The 27,296-nt window shown below is 40.9% G+C and overlaps 1 protein-coding gene and 1 pseudogene across 1 annotated transcript; one reads left to right on the forward strand and one right to left on the reverse strand.

Moving 5' to 3' along the window:
* Positions 1 to 283: 283 nt before the first annotated feature.
* On the reverse strand, positions 284 to 437 carry LOC134399819 (U1 spliceosomal RNA; annotated as a pseudogene).
* On the forward strand, positions 411 to 27,192 carry CRACDL (CRACD like). Its single transcript, XM_063127675.1, has 10 exons — positions 411 to 429; positions 2,687 to 2,855; positions 6,564 to 6,699; positions 7,564 to 7,725; positions 8,622 to 8,690; positions 11,208 to 11,435; positions 13,522 to 15,157; positions 22,869 to 23,056; positions 26,084 to 26,231; positions 26,991 to 27,192. Exons 1-10 carry the CDS (start codon positions 411 to 413, stop codon positions 27,131 to 27,133), a joined length of 2,898 nt encoding a protein of 965 aa, XP_062983745.1. The 3' UTR covers positions 27,134 to 27,192.
* Positions 27,193 to 27,296: the final 104 nt, after the last annotated feature.

The following is a 27,296-nucleotide window of genomic DNA, read 5'->3' on the forward strand; positions in this document are numbered from 1 at the left end:
TGTGGTATGAGTACTTCCCATCATCTTCCAGACTAGTAACTCAGATAATAATAATAATAATAATAATAATAATAATAATAATAATAATATTCCTTGCCCGCCTCTCCATTTTGATCGAGGCAGGGAACAACAATAAACAATAAAATACATAATAAATTGAAACATAATATACATTGTTAAAAACATCCTAAAAAACATCCTAAAAACATTTTTAAAACATCTTAAAATTCCACTGGATAGGCCTGCTGGAAGAGATCAGTCTTTATAGCTTTCTTGAATGCTAGTAGACTGTTAAGTTGAACTACCACAAATTATGCAGTCGAGTTTCCCGCATTTGAGGAAATCGCAGGGGTCAGCACACCCGGAGTGCAATGGATGAGCCTCACCCTGGGAAAACCACCTTCGTGATCATGGTGTCTCCCCTGCCAGGTAAGATGATTAGTTTGGCTTGGCATATTCTTGATAATCCTATGCTGGCCCCTAGTAATCAATACATTATATTCTATTCGATTGTAAACCTATGCGGCAGGGCCTTGCTATTTACTGTTTTACTCTGTACAGCACCATGTACATTGATGGTGCTATATAAATAAATAATAATAATAATAGTTGCTCACAGACTGACCATTTAATCTATTCTAGAATTTTTCCTGGTATCAACATCAGGCTGACTGGTCTGTAGTTTCCTGGAGCTGCCTTTTAGAAAATAAGGAACAATATTTGGTGTTCTTCAGTCTCCCAGTACTTCACTTGTTCTCCAAGATTTCTCAAAGATTACAGCCAGTGACTCTGAAATAACATTTGCAGTTTCTTTTTTACAGTATCCTAGAGCAAGGGTGAGCCCTCTTGGGATCCCAGTCTCCCCCTCTGGGGTACATTCAGCATTAGTTTAGCCTCAACATGAAGAGTTGAAAAATGGTGAACAGATCACTGTGTGTGTGTGTGAGAGAGAGACAGAGACAGAGAGAGACCTGGTGGAAGGTGCCAGAGATCATTGCCTCAGCTTGGTCTTCCAGAGACCTTTAGAATGATCCATGATCAATCTAATACTGCAAACTGGTATGGCAATGGGAAGGTAAACCCCCTTTGTGGTGGAAGTCCCAACCTTTAGGAGGCTTTGGATAAAATCCAATAAGGTTGTTCCACCGATGGAACTGCTTCCATCGGTGGAACCAGGAGGGGGGATTCCTCCCCCCATGTGCCCTCAAAATCTGCTCTAGAAGGCCAAGGTACCCTCTGTAGCAGATAGTGGGTGTGTGAGGATCTGCAGGGGGCAGGAAAGAGAGATAGTTGCATCACATGAGCAGAAATCTACTCATGCAACATTGGGGCAGTATCCTATACTACCCCTGGACTAGCAGAATAGACCATTAGTGTAATAGAGCTAGCAGTTCCTGAGGAAAAAGAGAAATGAGCAACAGTGCTAGTAGTTACTGGAATGGGTCAGGTTACAGAAGGGAGCTCCACTGACTGTCCCCATTCTGGAAATGAGCATTGTCACTCATTTCTGCACTCATTTTAGGAACCATTAGTTCCTATTTTGCTAACAGCCCAATTTGCTAGTGCAACAGAACTAGCAGAGGTGCAGTGACAGTAAAAGATACTGCCCTTGGATTCCACCCTTTATTTCCATCTTGCAAAAATTTCAGCTTCATTTGCTTGCTTGTATTCAGCCTGCTTCCGTCAAATACACACTGCGACTGCAAGACCTAGTTAATTTGAAACCATGTAGAAAAGGAAAGCAGATAGGACAGACTGTAACGGAAGCTATAGATAATAGCCTGTTTGCGAGAGATGAGCAGAACCACTCAAATCATTCTACAAACTCCCACATGTCTTGCAGTCAAATCACCAACATTACATGGTCAAGGGTATTTTGGCGTGTTACTTATGTTTTTTGGCACCATATGAGTGAGGGGCAGGGCTGTATCAAGTAGCCCTTCCTCCTGGCATCTACACAAATGTTTGCTGAGAGGGGGATGTCTAAAGGCCTTTGTATGAGCCTGAATCCTGGCCTGTGTAGAGACCTCTGCATGTACAACTCCCATAATGTCCATCCTGGCAGAAGTCTAAAACATCTGGGGGGCACCAGGTTGGGGAAGATTAGTTTAGCACAAAGGTAAACATTATAAAAATTCATGGGCTTAAATATGGTTTGTGTTGGATTGTGGGTATTGATTTTACTGGGAGCAGAACTAGATGTTACATAACTGAAATTGTATTACCTTGTGAAGCTGCAGATTCTACATTAGTGGCAATAGGTCTTAGCTGCTTCAAACATTATATATCTTAAGGTAAGGCTTTATAAATGTATTGATGATATGCTTGCACTCAAATAGTTAAATAATATCTTTTCGTTTTTCCATATTAGTGACTGCTCTATGAGTTTTACAAGGATAATGGATTCCAAATTACAGGAGACTGAAGGATTTGGTGAGGAAAGTTCAGGTAAAAGGCCTGTTTTATTTTGGGTGTTTTTTTTGTTTTTTGTTTTGTTTTTGAGAGGGAGAACCCAATTCATTATTATGGAAATTATTAAAACTGAAGCTTCTGTTGTGCTTTTACAATAGGAATTATGCTCATTCCAGGAGAGGTGTCCAATTTAAGTCAATCTTTCTTCCACACTCACACTGAAAAACATTCCTAAAAATAATTTTAACCCTTTTCTTAACATGTATTTACTTAGGAAAGAAGAAGTCTAAGTTTAAATCTATCAAAAAGTTTTTTGGGAAAAGAAAAAGGAAAGAGACATTATCGTCTTCAGGAAGTGTTATTCTGAAAACATGCCAGTCTGCAAGTGATGTCACAGCCTCGCAAACCATGCATATAGATTCTGATTCTGAAGATGACCTTGAGTAAGTCTCTGAACTGTCTTTACCTTTCCTACAAAGTAAGAAACTTGCTTTTTGAAAAGCCTGGTTGTTTCTCATGGATTAAACCCCAAGAAACTCTTAATCAGGGGCTCAAGCATTTTACTTCTTTGAACATCTAGGTAAATTTTAATATGTAAAGACAATGCTTTGGACAAAGAAATGACTTGCATGTGTGAAAAGGAACTTCCGCTTGTGCAAGGCCCCCCTGCTGAATTCTCTCAATTTTCCTGTCCCACCGCACTCCTCCATGCCCCCATCACACACCATTTCAGATGATCCCTCAATCCTCAGGAGAGTAATGGTGGGTTGTAGTAGAAAGCCCCTTTGCACAAGCAGAGTTCTGGATCCAGCTCATTGTAAAATGTGTGTGTGTGGGTGTGTGTTTGAGGTGAGGTGAGGTATAAGTCTTTGTTCAGCCGAGGAGTTCCCTTGATGCTTTACGCAAATTAGTTTATCTGAGTTTGATATCTGGCAGCATTGCAGATGATAAAATGATACATATGGTATCTACTTAAAGCCCTTACATAAAGCATGTATTGAAATCTATCTAAATAACTAAATTAAAAGCCCCCTCTCCACCAGAAAACAAGCTTTGATTTTCTACCTATAAAAACGTTAATTATATAAGGCATATACTGGTTGAGTTCACACGACACGACAACTCACCCTGCAAAGTAAGCCACATCTTGTGGGTTGTCGTCCAAATAACCCACATTGAGCCTGACAGATGATCGATCGGGCTCCCCGTCCTTCCTTCTCAGTCTTCCTGCCAGCCCTGGCAGATATCACAGGGGATATGGTGACAGAATCTCTTGTCTACCATCAAGTTCCCCCTCATTGTGAGAACCCCAACCCTGGTTGTGGTTCCCAGCTTTTTTTTCCTTCTCACATTTGTGCAAATTTTGGGTCTGAAAAGTATTTTAAAATTATTTTTCCGGCCTCAGAAATGTATACAAATGTCTGCATATATTTTCTTTAATTGTTGGATTTTGGGGAGTTGGCGGAGTGATAAATTTATTAGTCTTGAATGTGCTACAAAACTCTTTGTTATTTTTTCTGCAGCAGACTAACACAACTAGCTACCTGTCTGAAATATGCCATAGTTACTATATTATAGTGAGATACTGGAAATATTTATTGTTTTCCAACAAAGGGCTCAGCATTATAATATATAATATATTAATATAATATAATGCACTTATGTGCCACAAGCTATCATTTGCCAGTGCTTAGTGTACTGCCATAGTTAAAGGAATTTTAATTTTGCCTAGGATGATTAAGAGCCTTGAAATTCCAATTCTAAAATATTCCCATTCTCCCTAAGTATTCCACAGTCTGGATCAAATCTGCACAAAATCTCTGATCAAGGTAACTGAAATAGCTGAACCAATGCTATAGATAAGTGATTCAGAACTAGGGCAGCCGACAACTCATTTGTGAGAATAATACAAACCCATTGTGATATCAGAGCAAATTGCACAGTGGTGTCAAGAACAAACAAGAAGAGAGGTTGAAGGCTACCCAGTAGGGGGCTACAAAAGTGGTTGTTTAATTACCTCTCGCTAATTATATTTATGGTCTAGTTCTCAATGAAGTGATAAAACTATATCTAGGTTGCACTACTTCCAACTGCGTTAGTACTTAACAATGCTCCTCCATAAACACTTTTTTCCATGCACATAGAAAGCTAGGATGTTAGGAGAAGGCTAAAACCTTTATCCTTAAAGTCTAGTTTTCTGTGTGGTGGGAATATTTTGTTTGCATTCAGTCATGCGAGTCCCCACCTGTAATCTCAAGTAGTACAATCCAGACACAGTGAGATCTTTGCCTTAGAGCAGAGCTTTAAATATAGGAAGAAGGAAGAGTAGGGTTAGCAGAAGGCAGTCCAATTACTCTTATGGACCATCAGCTAGTATAATTTATGTATAGATATATCTGTTTTCAAACCAGATACCAGCCCCAAATGATATGATATTCTCTCTAATAACAACAGAGAGAATGTCAGTACACATGAGCAGAGTGCTTTGCCTGCATCACTGAGTAACCATAGTTAGAATTAGGGACCATGGTTTTCAGGTTGGATGATGTGGCATCTATGCAAGTTGAAACCTTGGACTGCAGGTGCACTTCAGCAACTTTGCATGACATAAATCCCCCAAGGCATTTCCTTGTAATTGGTAGTGAAGATTGTATTACACAATGCGGCCACTAAGGGGTGCCAACTTACAACATAAAAGCAACAACCCAACAACTCCCACCAACGTCTTCATTTACATGTAGACTTACACGTAGCTTACATTCTACATGTAGGCTTACACATAGGAAAACCTGTGTTATAGTAAAGCACCAGTATTGAAAAGACTTCATGTTAAATGTATGGTCAGATTGTGGCAATTATTCATAAAAATCAGTAGTTCATCTCCTCCTAGAGCTTTTGTAGCTCCATTTCCTTTTTTTTTTAACCCACTAGTACCATAAAACAACCATAGTTAGAGTTATTTCCTTTCTCATGTAAGTTAAAGCAATATTCAAAGTGAATTTGAAATTTTGTCCTTTGGTAGAGGAATTTTAAGGAAAGCCAAATCTCTTAGTAAAAGAATTTTGATAAGAGTAACAAAATGGTTAATACTCACCCCTCCCCATCATCAACACTGTATTTTGCCTAAAGTGAAACCTAAAACAAATGTGGAAGCTCCACCTTGGCTGAGGTCAAAAGAGGTTTGATAAGCCAAGCAAAACATTTCAAGATGGTTCCACACATCCCTGGTTGGTACTTTTCTTTTCACTTCAGATAACACTTCCTTACTTTGATTAAACAGCTCTTTAATAACATCAAATACATTGAACTTATACAGCATTTCTTTCTACAACAGGCTCCCTAATCTTCCTTTTCCACCTGTCTTACTGAACAAATTTATAGCAGCTGTTGTGCGAATTTCATTGTTCCCATTCACATTTACGTGTTGTTTGGTTTTGGTTTTGGTTTTTGCATTAATTTCAGTAGCATCTTCATTTAATGGAATATTTCAACAAATACCAGGTTTTAATTTTGAGAAATCTAATGTGAACTAACATATGCCATTAGCAAAGGCATGAAGATCAGCACATAGTTGTATGGGATATTATATTGGGCAATAGGACATTGTCATTGCCCAAAACTGCAGCATAACCAACTAGTACACAGTTCTTTTATTTGCTAGCTACAGGGAATGTACACTTACCTTGCAAGTGATGTAATTGCTAGGAGAAAGACATTTGGCACATTTATGGCACCTAAAATTATCACCTCTGAAGACCCATAAGTGGAGCAATTGCAACTTTGGAGCAATGCTGCAAAGTGTGTTGGGTTGCAAGTCTTAGTTTGGCCATTGATTTGTGGGCATCTGCTGTGATCAAAGCCAGAGTTATTCCCCAGTATTTTCTGTGGTATTGCAAAGATGTATGAGTTAGACTTCTTGGACTGTCAATTGCATCTGCAACCCTTGTCCACTTGTTATTCAAAAGTGATTGTTATTCCTACAAATATGGCTACTCCTACAGTTGGGAAGGCTACAGTAGCCTTCCTTCAGCCATTCCTCCCACTTACTCAAATCAGCATTTGCTTCATGATTTGAAAAAGAAAAATCTTAAGTGTTTAAGAAGAAGAGTAAACATGAAATGTGCATTTTTATTAGCTTTCTATTCTCCTAGGATGCACAGAAGTGTAATGGGAAACAGAGCCTTGTCGCATGACAGCATTTTCATTCCTGAGGCTTCACAAGAACCTGCTACGCCAGTTCGAGTATTTTCTCAGGAAAATGTTTCTGATCGGATTAGGGCTTTGCAGGTAAAGTTATATATATACAGTACTGCTTCATCAACATTATTATTTCTGAGTTCAAGAATTATTATTATTATTATTATTTCTGAGTTCGAGTTGTTGTTGTTATTATTATTATCATCATTATCATTATTATTTCTGAGTTCACCTAGCATTTGTTTTTTCCTATCTGATTGTAACACACAGGTGGCTTTAATTTACAACACTTTAAACAACTATCAGAGCCATTTCTTCTAATGTTAGGAAGCCTTCAGTCCCCATAGAAAGCCTGAATACCAAGGTGCCCTGGCTCATTAAGTTGTATCTTGCTGTGTGGAGTTAAAATAAAAATGTACCTTTTGGTGTGCCATAGTAAGGGCTTAGCCATGCAATGTGTGTTTTCTGTGCAAGCAGTCCTGACCTTCTCTAGAAAAAAAAAGTGAGCTAGTGAATCAAGGTATTATCAGCAGCAGTTCTACTTGTCTGTCACTAAGTCCCCTGTACTCATGTTTCTGGCTATCAGGCATACACCATCATGCTCAGCCTCAGTATCAACATCCATTTATTTTTATTCCTGAGAATCTTGACAACGGAGCAACCAAAAGAAATATGCCACATGGGTATATAAGCATAGTATCAAATCTCACTCAGTCTGGACACAGTCAGGTAAATGGCATCACAAGAGGTGAATAAAACAATATAACCTACATTAGTGCTAGCCATGTCTGGGAGGGAAAGAAAACCATTGGTAGCTAGATCTGCTGGTTTATTTCCCTATGCAAGCATATACCTGGGTATCTGTTCATGTGGACAAAAATAAAATATATTGCATGATCCAGCTTCAGTAAAAGGAGAAATCTATTAAAACATACTTGAAATTTGTCATTGTAGTTGAAACTCCAACAGAATTGCAAATTAGTTCCCTTATCTCCATTTGGATCTCCTTCAAAGAGAATGGATGATGCTGGGATGAGTTCAGAAGATGATGGGTTACCCAGAAGTCCACCAGAAACATCTTTGCTACAGGAAATTCTAAATTCCAGCACAGCAAAGGTAGGATAAATCGGGCATGCCATTTTAGAGTATAGGGTAGTACGCAGTGCTGGCAGTTCACCAGCTCTAGATATGTTGCATTAGTAGAAATGGCCACTAGTACAATGGGAAGATAGTGCTTGCTAGTGCATCCCAGGAAACTACCCCAAACTACAGAATGGGACATGTCAGCGGACCTCCCTTTTGCACACTCCACTGACTTGTCCTATTCTAGAAGCAGTAGTTTCAGCTATTTTCCAATTGTGCTAGCTTTCCATTGCACTGGCAGTAGTTCCCATTACCACAGTAGCAGCATTGGTTATTGTCCAAAACTTTGAATGCAAAGTGAAAACAGTAATTTGTTTCACTATGTTTACAAGTTGAAAGCAACTTCCCTTAATCTGTACTTTGTAATAAATTAGCATGCAGGTGAAAGATAAGAGAAGTTGAAGATGGATATCCATCTTCTGCATTGTAAAGGGCAAGTTATTTTGAAAAATGCACAAATATAGACATGACTGTAAGGACCACTTTTCAAATCATTTGAGGATAGCTTCATTTATTGTAGCAGATTCTTCAGGAATCAACTTGCCCCTCTTCTATGGATTGAGATGCTGCAGGAGTAGCAGAAAAGTTAAAAAACAGAATTTCAAAAAATGATCATGAAAGAAATTATGGCTGATCTTGGTCTGTTGATATTATTCTACTTTAAGTAGGGACATATGAAAATTTAATCAACTTCCCTTAAAAAACACACCCATCTTTATGTTTTCAAAATTCCTACTCATTCTTAGAACTTCATAGTAACTTACATTTTCTTCAGCCTGCATGGTGTTTTCTCTATCATGTAGCCTCTGTGTGTATCTCATTTCATTTTGTCATCTATCACTGAACCTTTTCTTCATTCCACCCCACAGTTCTCTGACTCTCACAAACATCTTAGTTCTTTGAGTTTAGCTGGAACAGGCAGCGAAGAAGAAGAACAGGTAATTTTAATCATACCTAATATATTATATGGCAAGAAAATAATACATAATGAATTGGTTCCAGACGTAGTCATACATACTTAGAGTACAGTCACTGAAATCATTGGGACTTGTTAGTCATGAGTATCATAAGTCCCATTTCATTTCACTCTATGATCCAACCCAACAGTCCAATAACTGGGATTCCTGAACTTCCACAGGGCTGTGCAGAATTAGGGGCTAAACCATTCTTCATTTGGATATATTAATAAAAGGTATTTGTTAACACTCTGCCCAACAGTTTAGGTAGTTGCGTTATAGTTATTGGAAAGTTCAATCTGTACCATAGATTGTTATACTTTTTGGCTAAAAACACTGTTGCATTTAGCCTCCAGGAAGAGATGAAATGCATATAAATTTGATCAGACTTTGCTTTTCAGTACAGAAACAAGCCAACGCAGTAAGAGGCAGGGGAGTCTTGGGCTCTCAATCACCCTGTCACTCAACTGTCTTAAAAGGTTACTTATGTCCAGGTCCAGGCAGTGGGTAAGCATTGTGTTCAAGGTCATGTGATCAACCAGGCAGAGTGAAGAACAACTGCCCCCTTATTTCCCTCTAGCTGATCAGCCGCTATTCCCTGTTAGGGATTGAAGCTGATAAACAAAATGTTTTGTTTATAAGACTACTGGTTCTTCCATTGGAGAGACCTGAGTTGAATTTTAGTCAGCTCCTCAACCAGCTCAGCACGAGCAGGGAAAATGGCTGAGACATTGTCCCTTTCCACTCGCTGCGTCCTGTCCCTCCCAACCAGCCCTTGAAGAGGAGTGAGTTGGTGCCTTTCTTCAATCAGCAGCACATACAACCAGCAGATTGAAGGGTCCCATTTATTCACTCAGCTGGAAAAGAGTTATAGATGTTGTAGGCCATTGTGGGGGATGGAAGCGAGAGTGCAAAGTAAAGAGCGCTTTTCCCGCCTGGAGATGAGAGAGAAAGGAAGCAATATACAAAAGAGATTTACATAGTTCCTTGATTTCCTAAATGAACATTCCCTTAGTGTACTTTAAAGCCTGTTGTGCCTTCTATTCCAAGGACAACAACTGCTGGCATATCCCCCCCCCCCCCACTCCCACAAACACACAGCTTCTTCAGGAATGCATTGGTCGAGGATATTGTCCATAGCCATTAAGTTTCCACCCCTAAACTTAAAACCTGCTTCGGCCATAGGCCAGTAAATAAACCATTTCCTTGTGTTTCCAAATGGGGACATTAATGAGAGGAGTTAAGCATCATGGAGACATACCTGTGGGCATTTTGCACATGCAGTGCAAGTGATGAATCCTACATATTAAACCCATCACTGGACAAGCACCATATGGTAGAGTTCCCATGTTACCTCAGGTCTCCTCAGATGCAATGCTTTTCAGAGGAGTTAGCTTATGTATTCATATAAGAAACCCTGTCATCATGTGATGACCCTAACCCTAACCCAAATCTGGCCCACTTGAGGTTGCAGTCTGCCACCTCAAGGTTCTCAGGGCCGGATCTACACTACTGCTTTAAAGTGCTTTATAACAGTTTTGATAACTGTGTATGGAGTGTGTCCTGGGCCCCAACAGTTGTCAAAACTCTTTCTCTGCTGTGGCACCCCGGTTGTGGAATGAGCTCCCCAGAGAGGTCCGCCTGGCGCCTACACTGTACTGCTTTCGTCGCCAGCTGAAGACCTTTTTATTCTCTCAATATTTTAACACTTAATTTTAACCTAAATTTAAATCTTACTGTTTTAACTCTGTATTTTAATCTTATATCAATTTTGCTGTGTGGTTTTATCCTTATTGTGCTTTTTATACTGTATTTTGTAATTGTGCTTTTAACCTGTTGGTTGTTTTATTGTGGTTTTAATTTTTGTGAACCGCCCAGAGAGCTTCGGCTATTGGGCGGTATAAAAATGTAATAAATAAATAAATAAAACTGTATAAAGCATTTCAAAGAAGACCATAGCTTCTTCGCCTGCTCCTTTTCCCTTAAAGACTGATTGTTTGTTGCTTTTCCTGGCGTTTGTGTCATGTTCCCCCATTCTAAAAGGTTGAAATGCCCCTCCTAAGGGCATAGCTACTGGTAGTATGATCATAAAGCTAAAGTAGACTGGCATTTTTTGCCTCACCCACTTTTGCCTTTGGCCCCACCCATCACTAGAATGCGGCTCCCGAGCACTTCTCTAGAATGGAATGCGGCCCACGGGCTGAAAGAGGTACAACACCCCTGACTTAGACAGCATTCCTCTATATATCAGTTGGTGGGCAACATGAGTGGGATGGAGCTATTGCACTTGCGTCCTACTCTCGCAGACAGCTGGTTGGCCACCGTGTGAACAGAATGCTCAACTAGGTGGACTCAGCATGGCTTTTCTTATGTTACATAACATTGATTCCAATACTGGCGAATTAGTTGTTTAACATTCCTTAGAAACTGCCAAATTTTATTATTTTTAAAATCACTGGTTCTTTTGTTTTGACACCCTTTTTGTGATTTTTTGTTTAGGTCACTTCAAGTCCTTTGAGATCCTGTTCTACAGAAAGCCAGCTATTCCCCAGACAGTCAAGCACTAAAATTATAACTCCGCAAACATCTGATTGCAGTCTCTCACCTCCTGCTGATTTCGATATACCACCTGAGTCCTCTTCTTGCTTGGATAATTCAGCTGCTAAGCACAAGCTTTTAGTAAAACCACGGAACCAGAGATCTAGTAGAACAAGGAGACAATTTTCGGTAATGGACCCCACCCAAAAAAGAGAGAGGAAAATACTTGAAAATACATATTCTTTGTTCCCTTTGCTGTTCTAATTCCATTCTTGATTTACATTATTTATTGTGACCCTAGATAGATTTTTTTTATTGCTTTCTTATCACCTATGCTTAATGAGAGCATTGCTCTGCATTGGTGAGGTGGGAAAGTCTATACATGTAGAGCAGGCTCCCTGCTACAAATGTGCCCCCTTAACATATGTACAGCAGGGGGAACACCAGGGGGGCAGAGCATGCAGCCTGTTCTCCCACTCACACAACTGTTAATTGCATGTGGAGGAATGCCTAAATAGGGCTAGATGTAACAGTCCTCTACAGCTCTCTTCCTGATTTCTTTTTATATCTCAAGTTGGCCATCCATATTTTAATACCCCTTCTTTCATTATGCTTCTGGCATGAGAGCTGGTGCAATACAGCATCTTCCTGTGTTAATCAGGTAATAGTGAGTAGTCCAACACCATCTGGGAGGTGTTTGCACTGTGGCTCCTTCTCTCACCAATATTTCTCCCTGTTTTCTGGTGTTAGTGACTAGAGGCCATGATATGCCAATCAGGAAGAATTTTGTGATACAGTAGCTGGGCTCACACAACATGCTAAACCACCCAGTGTGGGTTGTTGGTTGAACCATGAGTTATCATGTTGTCTGAATGCATCACTTTTTCTGCAGGGCAGGTTATGGTGTTGTCTGAACGCATTCATTTTTCCACAGGGTTGCTTGTTGACCATGCAGTGTGGCTTGTTAACCACTCTGAACAGCCCAACAGCAAGCCATGATTTCTCAAGGTGGCTTGTTCAAGAAAAATAAACCACACTACATGGTTAACAACCCGCCCTGCGGAATACATGCTGTGTTCAGACAACACATGAACACACCCTGTGGAAAACAGGCTGCATTCAGACAACACAATAACCCACTACAATACTATGCATATCTATTCAGAAGTAAGTCCTATTGAATTCAATTGGACTTACTCCCAACCCTAAGATTTTGAATTTATTGGAATTGTATGCCTTCTTTGACATATAGTGCAAAGCCCTGTATTTTTTGGGTGGGTGTGTCATAGATAACTGTGTTTTTCTCTGTTCCATTCAGCTTTCAGTGTAACTGTGAGGTCTATATTGTCTTTCAATACTGAGTACTTTAATTTGCCCCTCTTTTCAGGCTTCTTCCATTTGCAGTTAAATGTTTCTGCCTGACCTTCTTCTACATTTTTTTGTGCATTTCCCCCCTTTTTCCTTAGCTGTGATTGAATTACATGGCCAGTTTGTTTTGTAAAATATCTTAGCAACCAGAGATACCCACCTCAAATTGTATCCCAAAGAAAGGCAAAGGCTTGCTTTAAAACATGTCATCCAAATTGTCAGTAGGCAGAACAGATTGCAATCATATAGACAGGTAAATGCAAGAACTGTAGGAAAATACACGCTAAAGATATTGCTGTGGGATAATCCCCTGTATTTCTTCAATCCTAAACTCTTATTTATACAAAACCCTTTTTTGAAGATATATCAAAGAACACCACACACAACAATAAATGATTTATGAGCTTTCAGGAAGCCTTTCTCATGTTTCAAAAAAAGAAAAAAAAAAGAATAAAGGACATAGAATGTGGAAAAATTATGATTGTCACAGTGTGATAATAGGCCCAGATTGAAGAGCTATTGAACTTTTTTAAAAAAAATATTACAAAAGCCAAACCACCAGGGACAGGAAAGCATCATTATGAAATTATGAAAATCCAGACCATTTTAACACACCTTTGTATTTAGTATTTTTGTATTTAGTGTGTGTGTGTGTGAGAGAGAGAGAGAGAGAGAGAGATTGGTTTGTAGATTATTATATTCCCTTTTTATCCATTTCACAATAATTTCTAATGTGTTATAATAAAAAATGGATGTATGGCACTTTTAAAAAACAGACAGAAGGATGTTCTTTTGGGGTGGGGTGAGGTAACTGCTTTTACACTGGCAATTTTGCTATTAGTCAGTAAATTAAATAAAGTGTTGCTGTAATGCAGAGCAAAGCTACAAAATCTTTTGTTTGTTGCAGAGGAACCTGTCAAACTCTCAGAACAATTTGAGCTGCACTCCTGAGGAAGATGAAAGTGACAGGAAAGAGATGCTGGTTGAATTGATCTATGAAGGTGATGGGTCCAGCCGTTGGGAACTGACAAAAGGTGCGGCTCCATCACATGCAGTATGCTCCCAGCAACCTGAAATGTCAAACGGCCTTCAACATAACTTGAGTAGCCAAGATGAAAAGGTTTGCATGTTGCCTTCCACTTCTGAGCCGGACTCACTTCCTTGTGAAAATAAACCAGTGGACTGCCAAACTATGCAAGGAATATCTTGCAGTGTATCATTGTCATCGCCTTCTGACCCTAAAGAAGATATAACCAGCATATATCTTAGTCCAGACCAAGAAAAAAAGCCCTCCAAAATGCCGAATATATCCCCAGGGAATTTAAGTGGCATGTCATTAAGTATTTCAAACCAAGAAAATAGATGTATTTGTGATATGCCATCAAGAAATGACAGGCTGTCTGATAAGAAGGTCTCAGCCAAAACTGAAGTGATCCCTGCATTAGAGGGAACAGAAAGAAATGTCCTGAAGGATGCTAAGGCACTATTGGAAGACATTTATAACAAAGGGATTATAAAGGGATCTCCTTCGTTGCCTAGTTCTGTCAATCTTTTACCAAAAGATTCTTTCCAGCACACAGATTTACCTGACCCTGAAAATAGCAGTATTTCTCAAACCTCAGGTACAGCCCCATCATTACACACAGCCACTGCTTGTTGCTTGACACTAGACAAAAAGAAGCCAACTCCGGAGCAATCTGGATCAGATAAAGAAAATCATCACCCATCAGTACCCGGTTTGTTCTTATTGGGAGGGAAAACAAAGAAAGAAGCCAGTGACCCCTGTGCCGTGAGAAAATTTTCTGTGTCCTCAGCTAGAGGGAGGTCGAGGACTAGCAGCTTGAACATGAAGGAAACTCTAGAGTGTGAGAATCCATTAGCTGTGCAGGTCTTGCAGACTCAAATTAAAAACTCCTCAAGAAATGACAAGGTAAAGGAGGATGTAGAGGTAAAAGCTTTTCAAGAGAGAGAAAACGGCATTAACAAACAGATACCCCCATCAGAACCAGAAATTGCTAGTAGAGCCTTAGACAAAGTGGTGGCTGTCTCATTGCCCCAGGCGATGGGTTCAAAACCAACTCTAAATACCTCTTCCTGTGGCGTGCCACAGCAATCAAGTGCTGGCCAGTCAAGCTGTGAAGACAAAAATCCCTTTCAAGTCAAACTTAGGTCCACATCTTTTTCACTGAAATATAGAGACAACGTCTCACCAGACTCAAAAGAGACACAAAGACACAGTGCAGAGTTTAATTTAGAAAAAGAGGGGCTGCCTTTGTCTTCACTAAAAGGTGAAAAAGCAGCGTCCAGAAAAACAACTGATGTAAATATCAATAACTTTGTAAACGAAAGCCTCAAAATTAAACCCAAGTCCTCTGAACAGGGCGTCACAAAACCTCCATTGCCAAGGAAGCCTGTTTTGCAACACTTCACTATTCCTGGCACTAGCACAAGCATGGAAAAGCAGGAAAAGATAACCAAATATTCTGAATTTAAAAATGAAGACAAAGATTTGGAGAAGAAACCGAGTCCTTCTGAAGTGCCTGGTAAGGCAACCCTGAGACTTTTATATTTGACATGGTGGATCTTTTTTTTTTTGGAAAAATAATAGCTATGAAGGTGTTTTTACAGCAACAAAACATTGGGTAGTATCCAGCTGTGCCCTTCCATTAGCACAAATGATGTTGCAGTAGCGGAAGCTAGGTTCTGAACTATGTGCTAGAGGAGATTCCAACTAAAGTTACATATGCACAAGAGGTTGTGCGTTACTCTTGTGCAGTCAGTTGCGCACAATTCTTGTGCAACTCATTGTGCAAGCATAATAGGTAACCAATTGCACAACAGAACGTTTCGGAGGAGCTCCGCTAGCGCGATTTAAGTTTGCAAAATTGACACCATTGGATACTGCCCATAAGCTATAAAATGCACCACACATTGCTATTGGGGCAGGATGGTGGTGGGGAGGAAGGATACATTTCCTAACATTTCTTGCATCAGGTGTCATCATAGCTCAGTAACTTTCCAGTAGGAGGGCAGATTATACTGAATCATTAATGTTTAAAGCATAGTTAAAGCTTTTGGATACAGACGGTTATAGGTTTAATTCTGTGATGCCAAACACCTCTTCTTGAGTTCCTGGATACGTGCTGTAAGTCGGAAGAGATGATACTGGGCTAGATGGGCAAACAGTCTGACCTGGTTCTTATAAGACCATCTCCCACGTTCTTCTAGCTAGAGAGAGCAAAGCCAGTCTGGAAAATTGGGAAATCGGAGAGCTTCGGTATGCATGCACAGAAGCATTTGGCTGAGCTTCTGGACACTTCAGAACTAAAAACATTTGAGCCAAAAGACCTGACAGTGTTTTTATTGTACACTTAATACTTCTGGCAATGGTTTATGCATTGCGTACAAGAGCCAAAGTCAAGAAACAACAGTGTTCTAGGTGTACAGGAGAAGCCTGCGGTCAGGCCTCTAGGACATCTAGAATTCCTCTGGAGGCCTGCTAGGGGATTACAGGCGGTCAAACCTCCCCACAGCTGCAGGAGAAGTGGAGCAGCTTTACATATAGTGTTATTTCTTTCCAGAAAGCTCAAACGTCTTTGCTGAAAAGTTCTGTGGGCACAATCCACTAGGAAATTTGCTTATGCAAGCCCCATTGGAATGAATGGGAGCTGTGCAAGGAGAAGGGCAACTAAAATGATTAAGGGGCTGGAGCATCTCCCCAATGAGGGAAGGTAACATCAACTGGGATTGTTTAGCTTGGAAAAAAGGAGGCTAAGGGGAGACATGATAGAGGTGTACAAAATTATGCATGGTGTGGAGAATGTGGATAAGGAGACTTTTTCTCCCTCTCTAAAAGTACTAGAACCTGGGGTCATCCCATAAAACTGATTGGTGGGCGGTCCAGGACAAATAAAAGGAAGTACTTCACACAACACATAGTTAAATTATGGAACTCACTACCACAAGATGTATTGATGGCCACCAATTTGGATGGCTTTAAAAGGGGGTTGGATAAATTCCTGGCGGCGAAGGCTATCAATGGCTACTAGCTCTGATGGTTGTGTGCTATCTCCAGTATTCAAGGCAGTAAGCCTGTGTACACCAGTTGCTGGGGAACATGGGTGGGAGGGTGCTGTTGCACCATGTCCTGCTTGTTCATGTCCTGCTGTCTGAACGGAGTGCTGGACAAGATGGACCCTTGGTCTGATCCAGCATGGCACTTCTTACGTTCTCATTGGATGATCTTGGGCTAGTCATTCACTCTCAGCCTAACTTAGCTCACAGTGTTGTTGTGAGGATAAATTGGAGGAAGAGGAAGAACTATGTTCAAAATTTTGAACTCCTTGGAGGAAGGGTGGGATAGAAATGGAATAATAATTAAATAAATATGAATACAGTCTATGGCAGACATTCAGCAATAACAGAACAAGGAGTTCAAGCAGCATGAATAGCAGTGTTATATATACCCATGTGTACCTATTTTCATCTGTGAGATGTGGGAGGGTGTAAGTCATGGCATTATGATACTAATTATTTTATTTTTAACTCCTCACAATTTCTAACATTGGATTTGGCTTGTCCTCTGCTGGAGCACCATAAGAATCTACTTCTCTGCAGGAAAATGATCTTGCACAATCTACCCTAAACATCCCATCACTCATGAATGTGGCTGAAAATAGCCCCATCCAAATTATTTAGTAACATGAGATTTACTAATTCATCTGTAAGGGTGAAATAGAGAACACATTTAAAACAATGGCATCATTTTCTCAAAACCTTTTACATTCAGTCCAAAATACTGTTTATTTTCTTTTTTCCATGCTTGGCTTTGAATACTCAACATAGCTTTGTTTGATTATTAAGATCAAACATTCATAGACCTATAGAAATAGAACATTCTACAAAATTTAAGGACAATATATAAAAGTGAGCCAAAAGAGAAAAAAGGCAATCATTTTTACTATTTAAAGATAGTCCTGTCTAATATATAGTAAGAAATATGCCAGCCTCTCCAATATGTTTTCTCTTTTGTGGGGGGAAAGAACATCAGTACCTGAGGCAGAAATTCAGGTGGTGCTTCCCCTGCCTCCCAACACAAGGTAAAAAGATTATAATAAACCAGATTGACAGTTTGTTGTCTGTTAATGGTACCCCAAAACCTTCTGCCTGGGGTGGGCTGCCTCACCCTGCCTAATGGAAGGGAAAATTCTGACTCCTTTTGTGCAGAGCCTTGCTAGTAATCTCAAAATAAAACATACAATTTGTTAGTTCAAGTGCTTCTATTTTTAGTAGTGATGGACAGAAACAACAATCAAACTGCGTAAAGACTTGGCATCAAGGAGCCTGAGTTCCACCCTGATTTATGAATTCCCCAGTGTTTTGTATTGCCAGAATGAGTCACAAATACTCACTAGACTGCCACATGACTGAAAAATAAGAATCACTGAAGGTGACCTAGCATCAGGCTAATGATTGGAAAGAGAAAAATAACAAGCAATTATTCTGATGGTAGCACTGCATCCACCATTGCCTCTCAGAATTTCAAGGGTATGAGCCATCTCAGGTTCAAACTAGAGTGTAGCCCTGGAGCTGCCAAAGTAATGTAAAAAGCGGGGTTCAAGTAGATTGCACGGGGAGGGGTCTGACTCTTTGCCCACATTCCTCTTCTGCTTTTTAAAATTGGGCCCCCACCCCTGCTTCCTCCTTGATTAGGAGCAGTTTTGGGTTTAAGATATTAATTTGCCAGCCTGTGTAGCTTGAGTCTCACAGAGTTCATCCACATAGTGCAATTCAGAGGAACCAGATATGCTGTTTCTCTGCATTAGGACACTGCAGTCCACACAGGTTTCACTCTGCAGTGACTTCTGTGAAATGGGTTTTTTGTTGTGTTTTGTGGAGTCAAATATGTGATTTGGCATTTGGGTCTCAGATCTCCAGTTCTGCCTTGTACTCAGTTTCTTGGTGAAGTTACTTGTCTCTTAGCCTCATCAGTTTGTTTTCTGTGAAATGGAGGTTGGAACAAAAAAAAAGTGGTTTTGTGTTTTGGAGCGGAGAGCATACCTCTGTACTTAGGTTTTTGGCAAAGTGAGTTTTCTTTTAATCTTACCAGTAAACTGATTTCAGTTAAACCTATTTCCAAGTAAGTCAGTTTAGTATTGTTTGGGGGGCAGGGGAAGAAAGAGAGAGAAATGCATGATAAAGATCCAGAAATGAAAGATATGCATACTGGATCTAAAAAGATAGACACTTTATTTGTAGGAGTTGTGATAGCCCTGTCTGTCATTGTGCATTCTTACTTAAATTTGTTTAAAGACATCTGGGCAGCACCTCTCATTCACAGCAAGCAATGCTCATGTATCTGGAGCAATCATCCATCCAACCCCATCTCTTTGAAGACCTTTCCCATTTTCTTTGTAATGACCTTCCCTCCAATTCCTGCCTCCCTCCACCAGCTCTGCACAATGCCCATTAATGACATTATGCCACATTTCTTGCAATGTTCCTCAGAATCTGAACTACAAAACAAGACTAGAGCAAGAAGAACATATTGCTGAGGTCAGGAGAGCAGAATCAGCTTTCAACCCAGGCAAACATGTACCTCCTCTTGGTGCTTACTCTGGGACTGGAGATGCCTCTCCTAAAGGGCCTGATCTCTCTTTGCTTACAAGACTTACTGCTTGATCTGTAGGGGCACACAGAGATGGTATCAGTGTTTGGTTCCCACCTGTACTTGGTGCAGGGGGCAACTGCCTTCCTTGCCTATACCTAGTGATGGCCCTGAACCTTTCCTAACAATGCCTGTGCACAAATCCCCTGCTGACTAAACCATAGTGCCTTTATTCTACCAGCTATCTCAGCCGCAAGGTGGGGACTTGTGGATCTTAGCTCAGCTCTGCATAAAAATGCTCATTTACTATTCTCAATTTTAGAAGTACTTCTTGACTTGTATTGATCATGGCCCTAAAGTGGAAGAGAACAATCATTTTGCAGATAACAATCCTCTTTCTTGATCCTATTTCTGAGTACAGTGAATTTTTTTTGTTTTGATATTTGAGGGAGCGAGAGAGATAGACATTTTGAAATATTTTTGGATACTTTCACTCATGACAAGGTGTGAAACCAGTTAATTCGCAATGATGCTAAAATGAAATTACAAATTCAAACCCTACTTTAAATGCAATAAATTAAAATGCTCAAAGAAGTGGAATACAACATTGCAGATGTAATAAGAGGTGCAAAGAGAAAGTACATTAATTCAACCGTTTGGCTTTCATTCTGGGCTCAACAGGTGCCTTTGGTGAACTGGTTGTATAAGCAGTTCATTACAGATGAACCATTGAACCTCCCTGAAATGAAGAATGCAGTAATGTACAAAATGCTATGATGAGCTACTCCCGTAGGCAGTTGGGATCACCACATGAACATGAATCATATAAACTAATGTGTGATGAGCAGAATCTGCCGGGAGTGGTGGGGAGAACAGCCCTTGTCCTCCAGATTATGTGAAAAAACTTTATTTGAGCTTCAGCCACTTTTAGAAGTCACACAGCCATCAACCCTATTTAGGGAAGCTTGTTAATAAGCTGCATCCAGAACCTTGCCTCTTTAACAGGTAGTGGTGATAAAGAACAGAGGTGCTGGTGTTGACATAAAAAGCCTTACATGGCTTGGAACTGCAATGCCTGATAGAGTACATCTCCCAGTATGAACCTACCCATATACTACGATGATCATCTGAGGACCGCCTCCTTGTGGCTCTTCTGAGGAAAGTTTGGAGGATGGCAACAAGGGAGAGGGCCTTCTCTGTAGTGGCACCCCGATTATGGATGCTCTGCATTGTCATCTTTTCGGTGCCAGGTTAAGACTTTGCTCTTCTCCCTGGCATATGACAGCATATGACAGGGCTTTTTAATTTAGTTATTTTACTGAGTCTTAGCATTTAAAATTGTTTTAACTGTTTTAAATTTCTCTAACTTTTTGTATGTTTTAACCCTTGTTGTAAGACATATTTAGTCTTTTTTAGAGAATAGCATCAAATAAAAGTTAATATAAGAAGAAGAAGAAGAAGCCGAGTCAGTGGTAATCAAATCCCTTGCTACAATTTCTATTACTTGTCATTTCCTTCACAAAGTTATCCAACTGTTTAATGGATAACTGATCTAGGAATTCAGATCATAAGTGACCAATATATGATGACTTTTCAGCGAGTTCTGGGTTAAGCAGTAGCAAATCTGTAGTTCCCTTGCTTCTCCCACCTTCTCTGGCTCCATATAGCTGGGGCCTCATAAAAGCTAGGCAGTTACAGTGTCTGCCTCTTTGAACTCTTTTGCTCTTGATTGCTAAGCCTGGCTCCTATGCTCTGCTTCTCTCTTGCTGAACCTGGGATCTTAGAGCAGATTTCCTGATCTGTGTGCAGGTTTCCCCCCTAGGCACTGGTCATTTCTGGGGTTCACAAGACAGGTGCACCGTGCTAATCCACGATGGGTGACAAACTGCCCTGTGGGAAGTTTTGCAAACAACTCACAGTGCGTGGCTGGTGCAGCCAACAGATGATTGAAGTCACAACCCACAGTGCATTGGCTGTTCCACCCCCACCCCCATTCCTCCATCGAGCATCCCAGGGGACTTGGCAGTATTGTCGTCCGAATCAGCTCCCTGTGAGTAGCTATGCATGTCGACAAAAGAAACACTCCAGCGGTGGTTTGAAAGAAGCTTTACTTTAGGAATAAGTAACTTTCCATCCTAGAGTAGGATGGCTCAGTTCAGACATGTGGTCAGCAACCCATGAGGCAGGAACAACAAGAAGAAGGAAGTAGAGGGAGGAGACAGGAAAGGGAAAAACAAGCATCCCAGCAATCCCCCTCCCACCTTGTTCAGGTACATGTTAACCCCTTAGCTCCAGGTTCAGTGACCTGTGGCCCGAGTTCTGCTAACAGGCAGCAGAACTGATATTGTCTGCCACCAAATCCCCCGCCCCCACTCTGATTGCTATTTGCAATTGTGGCCAAACCACTGCAAATGCCCCTTTACCCTTGCCTGGGACAACTCCTTCAACTGTGCCAAAATTGCACTGTGAAAGGGCTGTCATCTGCCTCCCTTTGTCCCACCATTCCCGCTCCAACTGCAATCCTGGTTGCAGATGGAACCCATAGCTCAGTGTGACAGAGCACATGCTTTGCATACAGAAGGTCCCCAGTTTGATCCCCAGGTTATCCAGATAGGGCCAGGAAAGGAATCCTGCCTGAAACCCTGGAGAGCTGCTGCCAGTCAGTGTTGACAATACTGGGCTAGATGGACCAATGGTCTCACTCAGTATAAGGCAATTTCTATGTTCCTATGACTTAAAAAAAAAATTATTGGTTAATCGCAATTGTGCAATTGCTCAATTGAAGCTGTCCAAAATAGAGACGCTCACTTTAGCATGATTATCCACAGGGTTCAAGGGCTTCCCCTGAACCTTGGGGCACCCTACTTCAAAACCCCACTTTCCTGAGCTTCCAGGAACTGGTTTTCAGGGTACCCCATGCACCACCTCCCCCCCCACTCCCTGTAAATTTAATTGCATCTAGTTCGACAACTGTCAAAGCATAAATGGCAAATGCAATCTCAACCACAATGTGAAGGGGGTGCACATTTCAATAAAAACCTGTTGCTGCCAAGTCAGGGAGGGATAGACTGGACGGCGCGCATGCGGGGGGAGTCTCCAATGGCCAGGATAGTGCTTTAAACTGTGGGGTATTTTTTAATTCTTCATTCTGCTCTAGTGCAATTCTACTAGAGTGACTGACAGCCTCTAGGAAAGCTGTATTCCTCCATTGGAGGGGCTGTTCCTGGCAAGGGGGAAAGGGCCCTTGCAGCAATTTGGCTGTGATCATGAACAGTGATCATGGTTGTGCTCAGCAAAAGCAGTAGGGGTTTGTGCGGCTCTTGCCAAGCAGATTGCTGACTGATGCCCTTTATCTACGATAGATTGGGGTGACAGAGTTTGGATGACATGCCAACACATCGTGGTTAAAACAACCACTACAATAGATTACATGGGTTATCAGGTGGTTTGTTTTGGGAAAACAACCCACCCTGAGAAAACCTGTCTGGGTTCACATGACATGCTAACCTATCATGTTTTTTTCCCCAGACATCAACCCAGCGTGGGTTAGCGTGCTGCTTTGTGTCTCTGGGGCATGCTTCTAAAATGGAAGAACTGCATTGTGTATTTCTCTCTATGATAATTTTCTTCCCAAATTCTCTCAACAGAGAAAAGTGTGCCTTCTCCTGCGGTAGACACTCCAAGAGCAATTGAAAGTCAGACAATGCCAGCCTGGATTACCATAGCAAAACAAAAGCAGAGGCTCATGGAGCAGGAGCTTAGCAAAGAAGAAAAAACCGTGGCTAAGGATAAAGCAGATGCAGAAAAACATATAAAAGAAAAGGAGAGAATGGAGGTGATACAGTCTATCCCTGCTTGATTTGTGTGTGATGTTGTAGTAGCACCCTTTGCTTTAGTCTGCTTGTGATTAATTCTCTAAGACCTCTTGTAATCAGTAACACGTTATAAAAATTGTCTTGTTTCTGTGAATTGAACCAATATCGATAGGACCCCACCACGTCTGTTCTGAGAAGAGATTATTTATTAATTTAGCATGGCTGCAGTTTGAATCTGGGTCTTCCCCTTCTGAGTCAAATCCAATAGCCTAGTGGAGGGGGATCTTTGTCCCATGAACATTCCCCTATCCAGCCCACGAAGGCTTTGGCCCTAACTTCACTGTCAGAAGTCCATCGGGAGGCTTGGCAAGGGGGTCGGAATCCCTATATTATCTCTGATCAATGAATCGAGATCACAGGGGAATTCCACTTAGCACACTGGGTGCTGTACCAATTGGGTAGGTGAGCAGCATGCTAAGTGCTTCACCTTCCCCTATTGGAGAGGACATGGCATGGGCAAAGTATCCCTAACACAAAGCGCTGGTTGTATTGGGCACTTTGTGTCAGGGTGCTATGATTTAGGAAGTCTGGCTATACATCCTGTCATCTGGCCTGCGGAGGGCTGAGTGGGGGAGCATCTGGCCCCTCTATCACATCAACATAATTTTTCTCTTGCTCTCACCACTATGCCTCACAGGCTAACAGTGTAGGTTTAAAGCATTTCGACACATCAGTCAGACCATTTAGAGACTCACCACTTTTAACAAAGTCAGAGCACCCTCATTTCAGGGGATATGGACATCTTCCCTCCTAGTCATGCCTCCGCTGCTGGATAAACCGCTGTTGCCAGCATATTATGATTGCTTGCAAAACTAATCCTTCCCACTTGTGTCAAAGAGAAGTACAATCTTGCTTAGTGATTGTCACAGGCACCTATTAGACAACAGTTATGACCTCACATGATGCTGAGTCGAGCCACTGAACTCTCTGGCCCAGTATACTCTATTCCAATTGCCAGGAACTCCCTAAGTGTTCTCCATTCAATGCTGGTAAGACATGATTAGGGATAGAAGAATCAGTCTGTTTTTGGTCTGCGTCAGTTTTAGACCTGTTTCCCTGCCCTCTATATCCATACAGGTTTTTAATCTTTCAGGGAGGAGTGGGTGTGCTTGGTGTTTTGCTTTTTCATTCTGTGAATGGTAAGTGCATATCTGCTGCAGCAGGAGTGCTCGTTTAGTCCCTTTAGAGAGAACCCATCTGTTTCCTTCCATCGCAAATTACCCACCAAAATTTGAGCCCTTTCAAACAAAGCATTCTTCCTTTCAAAAGCTGTGTGCTCCATGCTTCCCTCTTTAGCACTGGAGGCTTCACACACACCCCATGGAGGCGTTAAAAAAAATGGCGGAAACAAACTCTCTTGTTGCAGTGCTTTGCTCCCCTCTGCTCCATTTTGTACAATTGAAACGCTAGGGAGTATTCAACATTATGGGGGAACTTCATGTAATCATTAACCTTGGTAAAGACTTGAGGTGAAATGAGAACTTTGGCTTCCAAAACTCCAAATAAATCAGTATATAGAGAAATGGACTAAGAGACAAACAGCATCTTTGTTTGATGGTTGTTGCCAGCGTTGGGATTCAGATTTAGAACTTTATATACAGTATTTGCAACATGAAATGGTAGTGCTGCACTTAAAAAATAGCACCCTGTCATATTCCTTACATAGATCTTTCCTGATAAAACTACATTAAAATGTGATACTGAATGCTGCAGTCTTTGAGAGCTCCATCCCACGAACTTTTTATTGCATGCTTGTTACTGGGCATTCAAGGAGTTTGCTCAGGTCCCTCACATGACGTCGTCTGCCTTCCACCCCTTCTGGCCTTCCAGAAAAAACCCTAATTAAGTCTGATGTTTTTTTAAACTCAGAATCGCTGCTTTCTCTTGCTAATGTTTTTTCCATTAGAGCAGCGGACTCAATGGGCCTCATGCTCTTTGTGTACTTCTTCTTCTTGAAAGAGGAAGTAACTTGAAGGAAAACATGAGTGGAGAAGCGAGGTAGGGACGATGTTAACCCCCGGTGTGATGGAGCTTTCAATCACAAACACACACATCCACACAGATGTCCTGAGATAGCTTTATTTCTAGGTGCAAAAAGTTGCTTTTAGATGGGATCTGAGGCCTCAAAAAAGTTAGGCCAGATTACTGATACTAATACTTACATTAGATCATTGTATTACATAACATTTTGAAAGAATAGCAGTCAGGACAAATTTCTCATTTTGAGTTCCACAGAGGGTCTGGTAGATGGTTGTACAGGAAGTTGATGTATCAAGCTCATGTAGGTAACCCCAAAGCAACGGTAAAGTCTTGCTGGTTTTAGCAACACACATGCTTTTCCGCTGCACCTTTTACCTTTCTCTGACAGAGAAGTAAGTATATCTTCTAAGTACATGATTGGGCATGCTCTTATCCTGGGAGTAAAGCCAACTTTGGGGAAGGCAGGACTTTGAGCAAAAGATGACTTGAGGGGGAAAGGGTTAAGCAACCTTTCTCTCCTCCTCGCTGTTCCTCTGTTCATATCTGTAGTCCCTCTCCCCACTAGGCTACAACAAAATAACGTTGACAGAAAGACAAATACAACTGCCTATCACATCTGGGAAGAACAGGGGCTATTTGCTGCCAAGCTTGGTTTGTGTTTGTCCTCATTAGCAAAAGAGAATCAGAAGGCCTTGAATAATTTGCTGTGGCAATCCATTTCCAAGCGCTTCTAATTGAATCATTCAGAATCCCAAAAACATTTTTGCAGTCTTAAGAGTCCACAGAACATTAAATGTTTATGGAGTGTTTACAGCTCAAATGGCATAAATAGGGTGGGCATGTGTGACGTATGACAGAATTATTTCATTGTTGAGCTGGAGAGTCACGTCTGCTGCTATGCTTCTTGTGTTATGTTAAATCCCTACTGTGGTTCTCTTATCCACCGAATTACTTAGAATAGCTATGCTGCTGTGTGTGTTTTTCCCTTTTCTCCCTTTCTCATTTAGGAACCAGTGAGGCAACAGACAGATTTCACCCGGAACACATCCTCATTTTTCCCACCCACAGTTTTTTCTGACGAACAGAAGAAAGAGATAAAGTTGGATATGCAAGAACCTTTGCCAAGAGCCAGCTTGTTATCGCATCATAGTCCTGGTATGAAAACAAACACTCAAAATACTGACACAGATCCAGGCCTAAACCGTCTCTTCATCACATAAACAATATTCCCAGCTTTTATTTGGTGTTCATAGAGTTGAGTATTTCTGCAACTCTCTTCCAAAAATGCTGATTGCTCTGGGCTTTTCCCACTGTCCATTAGCAGGACTGAGGGCCGCTTCCCATATTTTCCTCCTTTTCCTTTTTGTAAACCGCCCAGAGAGCTTTGGCTATGAGGCAGTATATAAATGTAATAATAATAATAATAATAATAATAATGATAACGCATACACCTACAAACATGAAGTGTGAACGTGATGGTTGTGTTTGCAAATGTGCAAATCGTACAGGGACACTCAGCAAGCTAGGATGTAGTTCCAATGTACACTTGATCAGAGGTGGGAGAATCCCAGATTTATTTTTGTGTCCTGCATGAAATAGCTTGGAGGGTGCTGAGTTAACATTTTCCCTAGCATAAACAGTAAAGTGATCCCTGCAAATTTTGCATGAGAAGAAATGGACATTTTAAATTTAATATTTTTACACTATAGAATAAGCATTATAGCACGATATCAAGAATGTATTAGCAGTTTATTCAAGATGGATATGATTCTTAAGGATTTTACAGCATTGCATAATGGTATTTCTATGTGTTAGCAGGTTAATTAAGGAGATAGGTCAAAAGCCCTGCTGGTTACTGCTGAGCACCAAGCTGCTAGTAAGTGTTTGGACGTTTTGTTGTTCTTTTCTGCACAGTTCAGTCTTCAGTGCCGATTGAAAAAGAAGATATAAAGCCACAGAAGAAGGTCAGGCATTCTTCTCCAGATAAGCCCTCGTGGATGGAACTTGCCAAAAAGAAATCTCAAGCTTGGAGTGACATGCCTCAGAAGATAAAATAGAGCAAGCACTTTGTACTGGTTGCAGTTACTATTAAAGAAAAATGATCAGGCTTTGTTAATTGAATGGATAAAGATATTTTAATTGTATTGAAATTGATGATAAAGGGGCTATGACACAAGAAGAGTATAAGAATCGTTAATCGCACGTGTGTATGTTTAACCC

This window comes from Elgaria multicarinata, chromosome 5 (genome assembly GCF_023053635.1).
Source record: "Elgaria multicarinata webbii isolate HBS135686 ecotype San Diego chromosome 5, rElgMul1.1.pri, whole genome shotgun sequence".
NCBI lineage: Eukaryota > Metazoa > Chordata > Lepidosauria > Squamata > Anguidae > Elgaria > Elgaria multicarinata.

Bases quoted from the DNA above. Each gene is read 5' to 3' on its own strand.
- CRACDL (XM_063127675.1), top strand. The intron at 8,691-11,207 runs GTAATTTTAATC...TTTTTTGTTTAG, and splicing joins GCAGCGAAGAAGAAGAACAG to GTCACTTCAAGTCCTTTGAG. The intron at 15,158-22,868 runs GTAAGGCAACCC...TTCTCTCAACAG, and splicing joins GAGTCCTTCTGAAGTGCCTG to AGAAAAGTGTGCCTTCTCCT.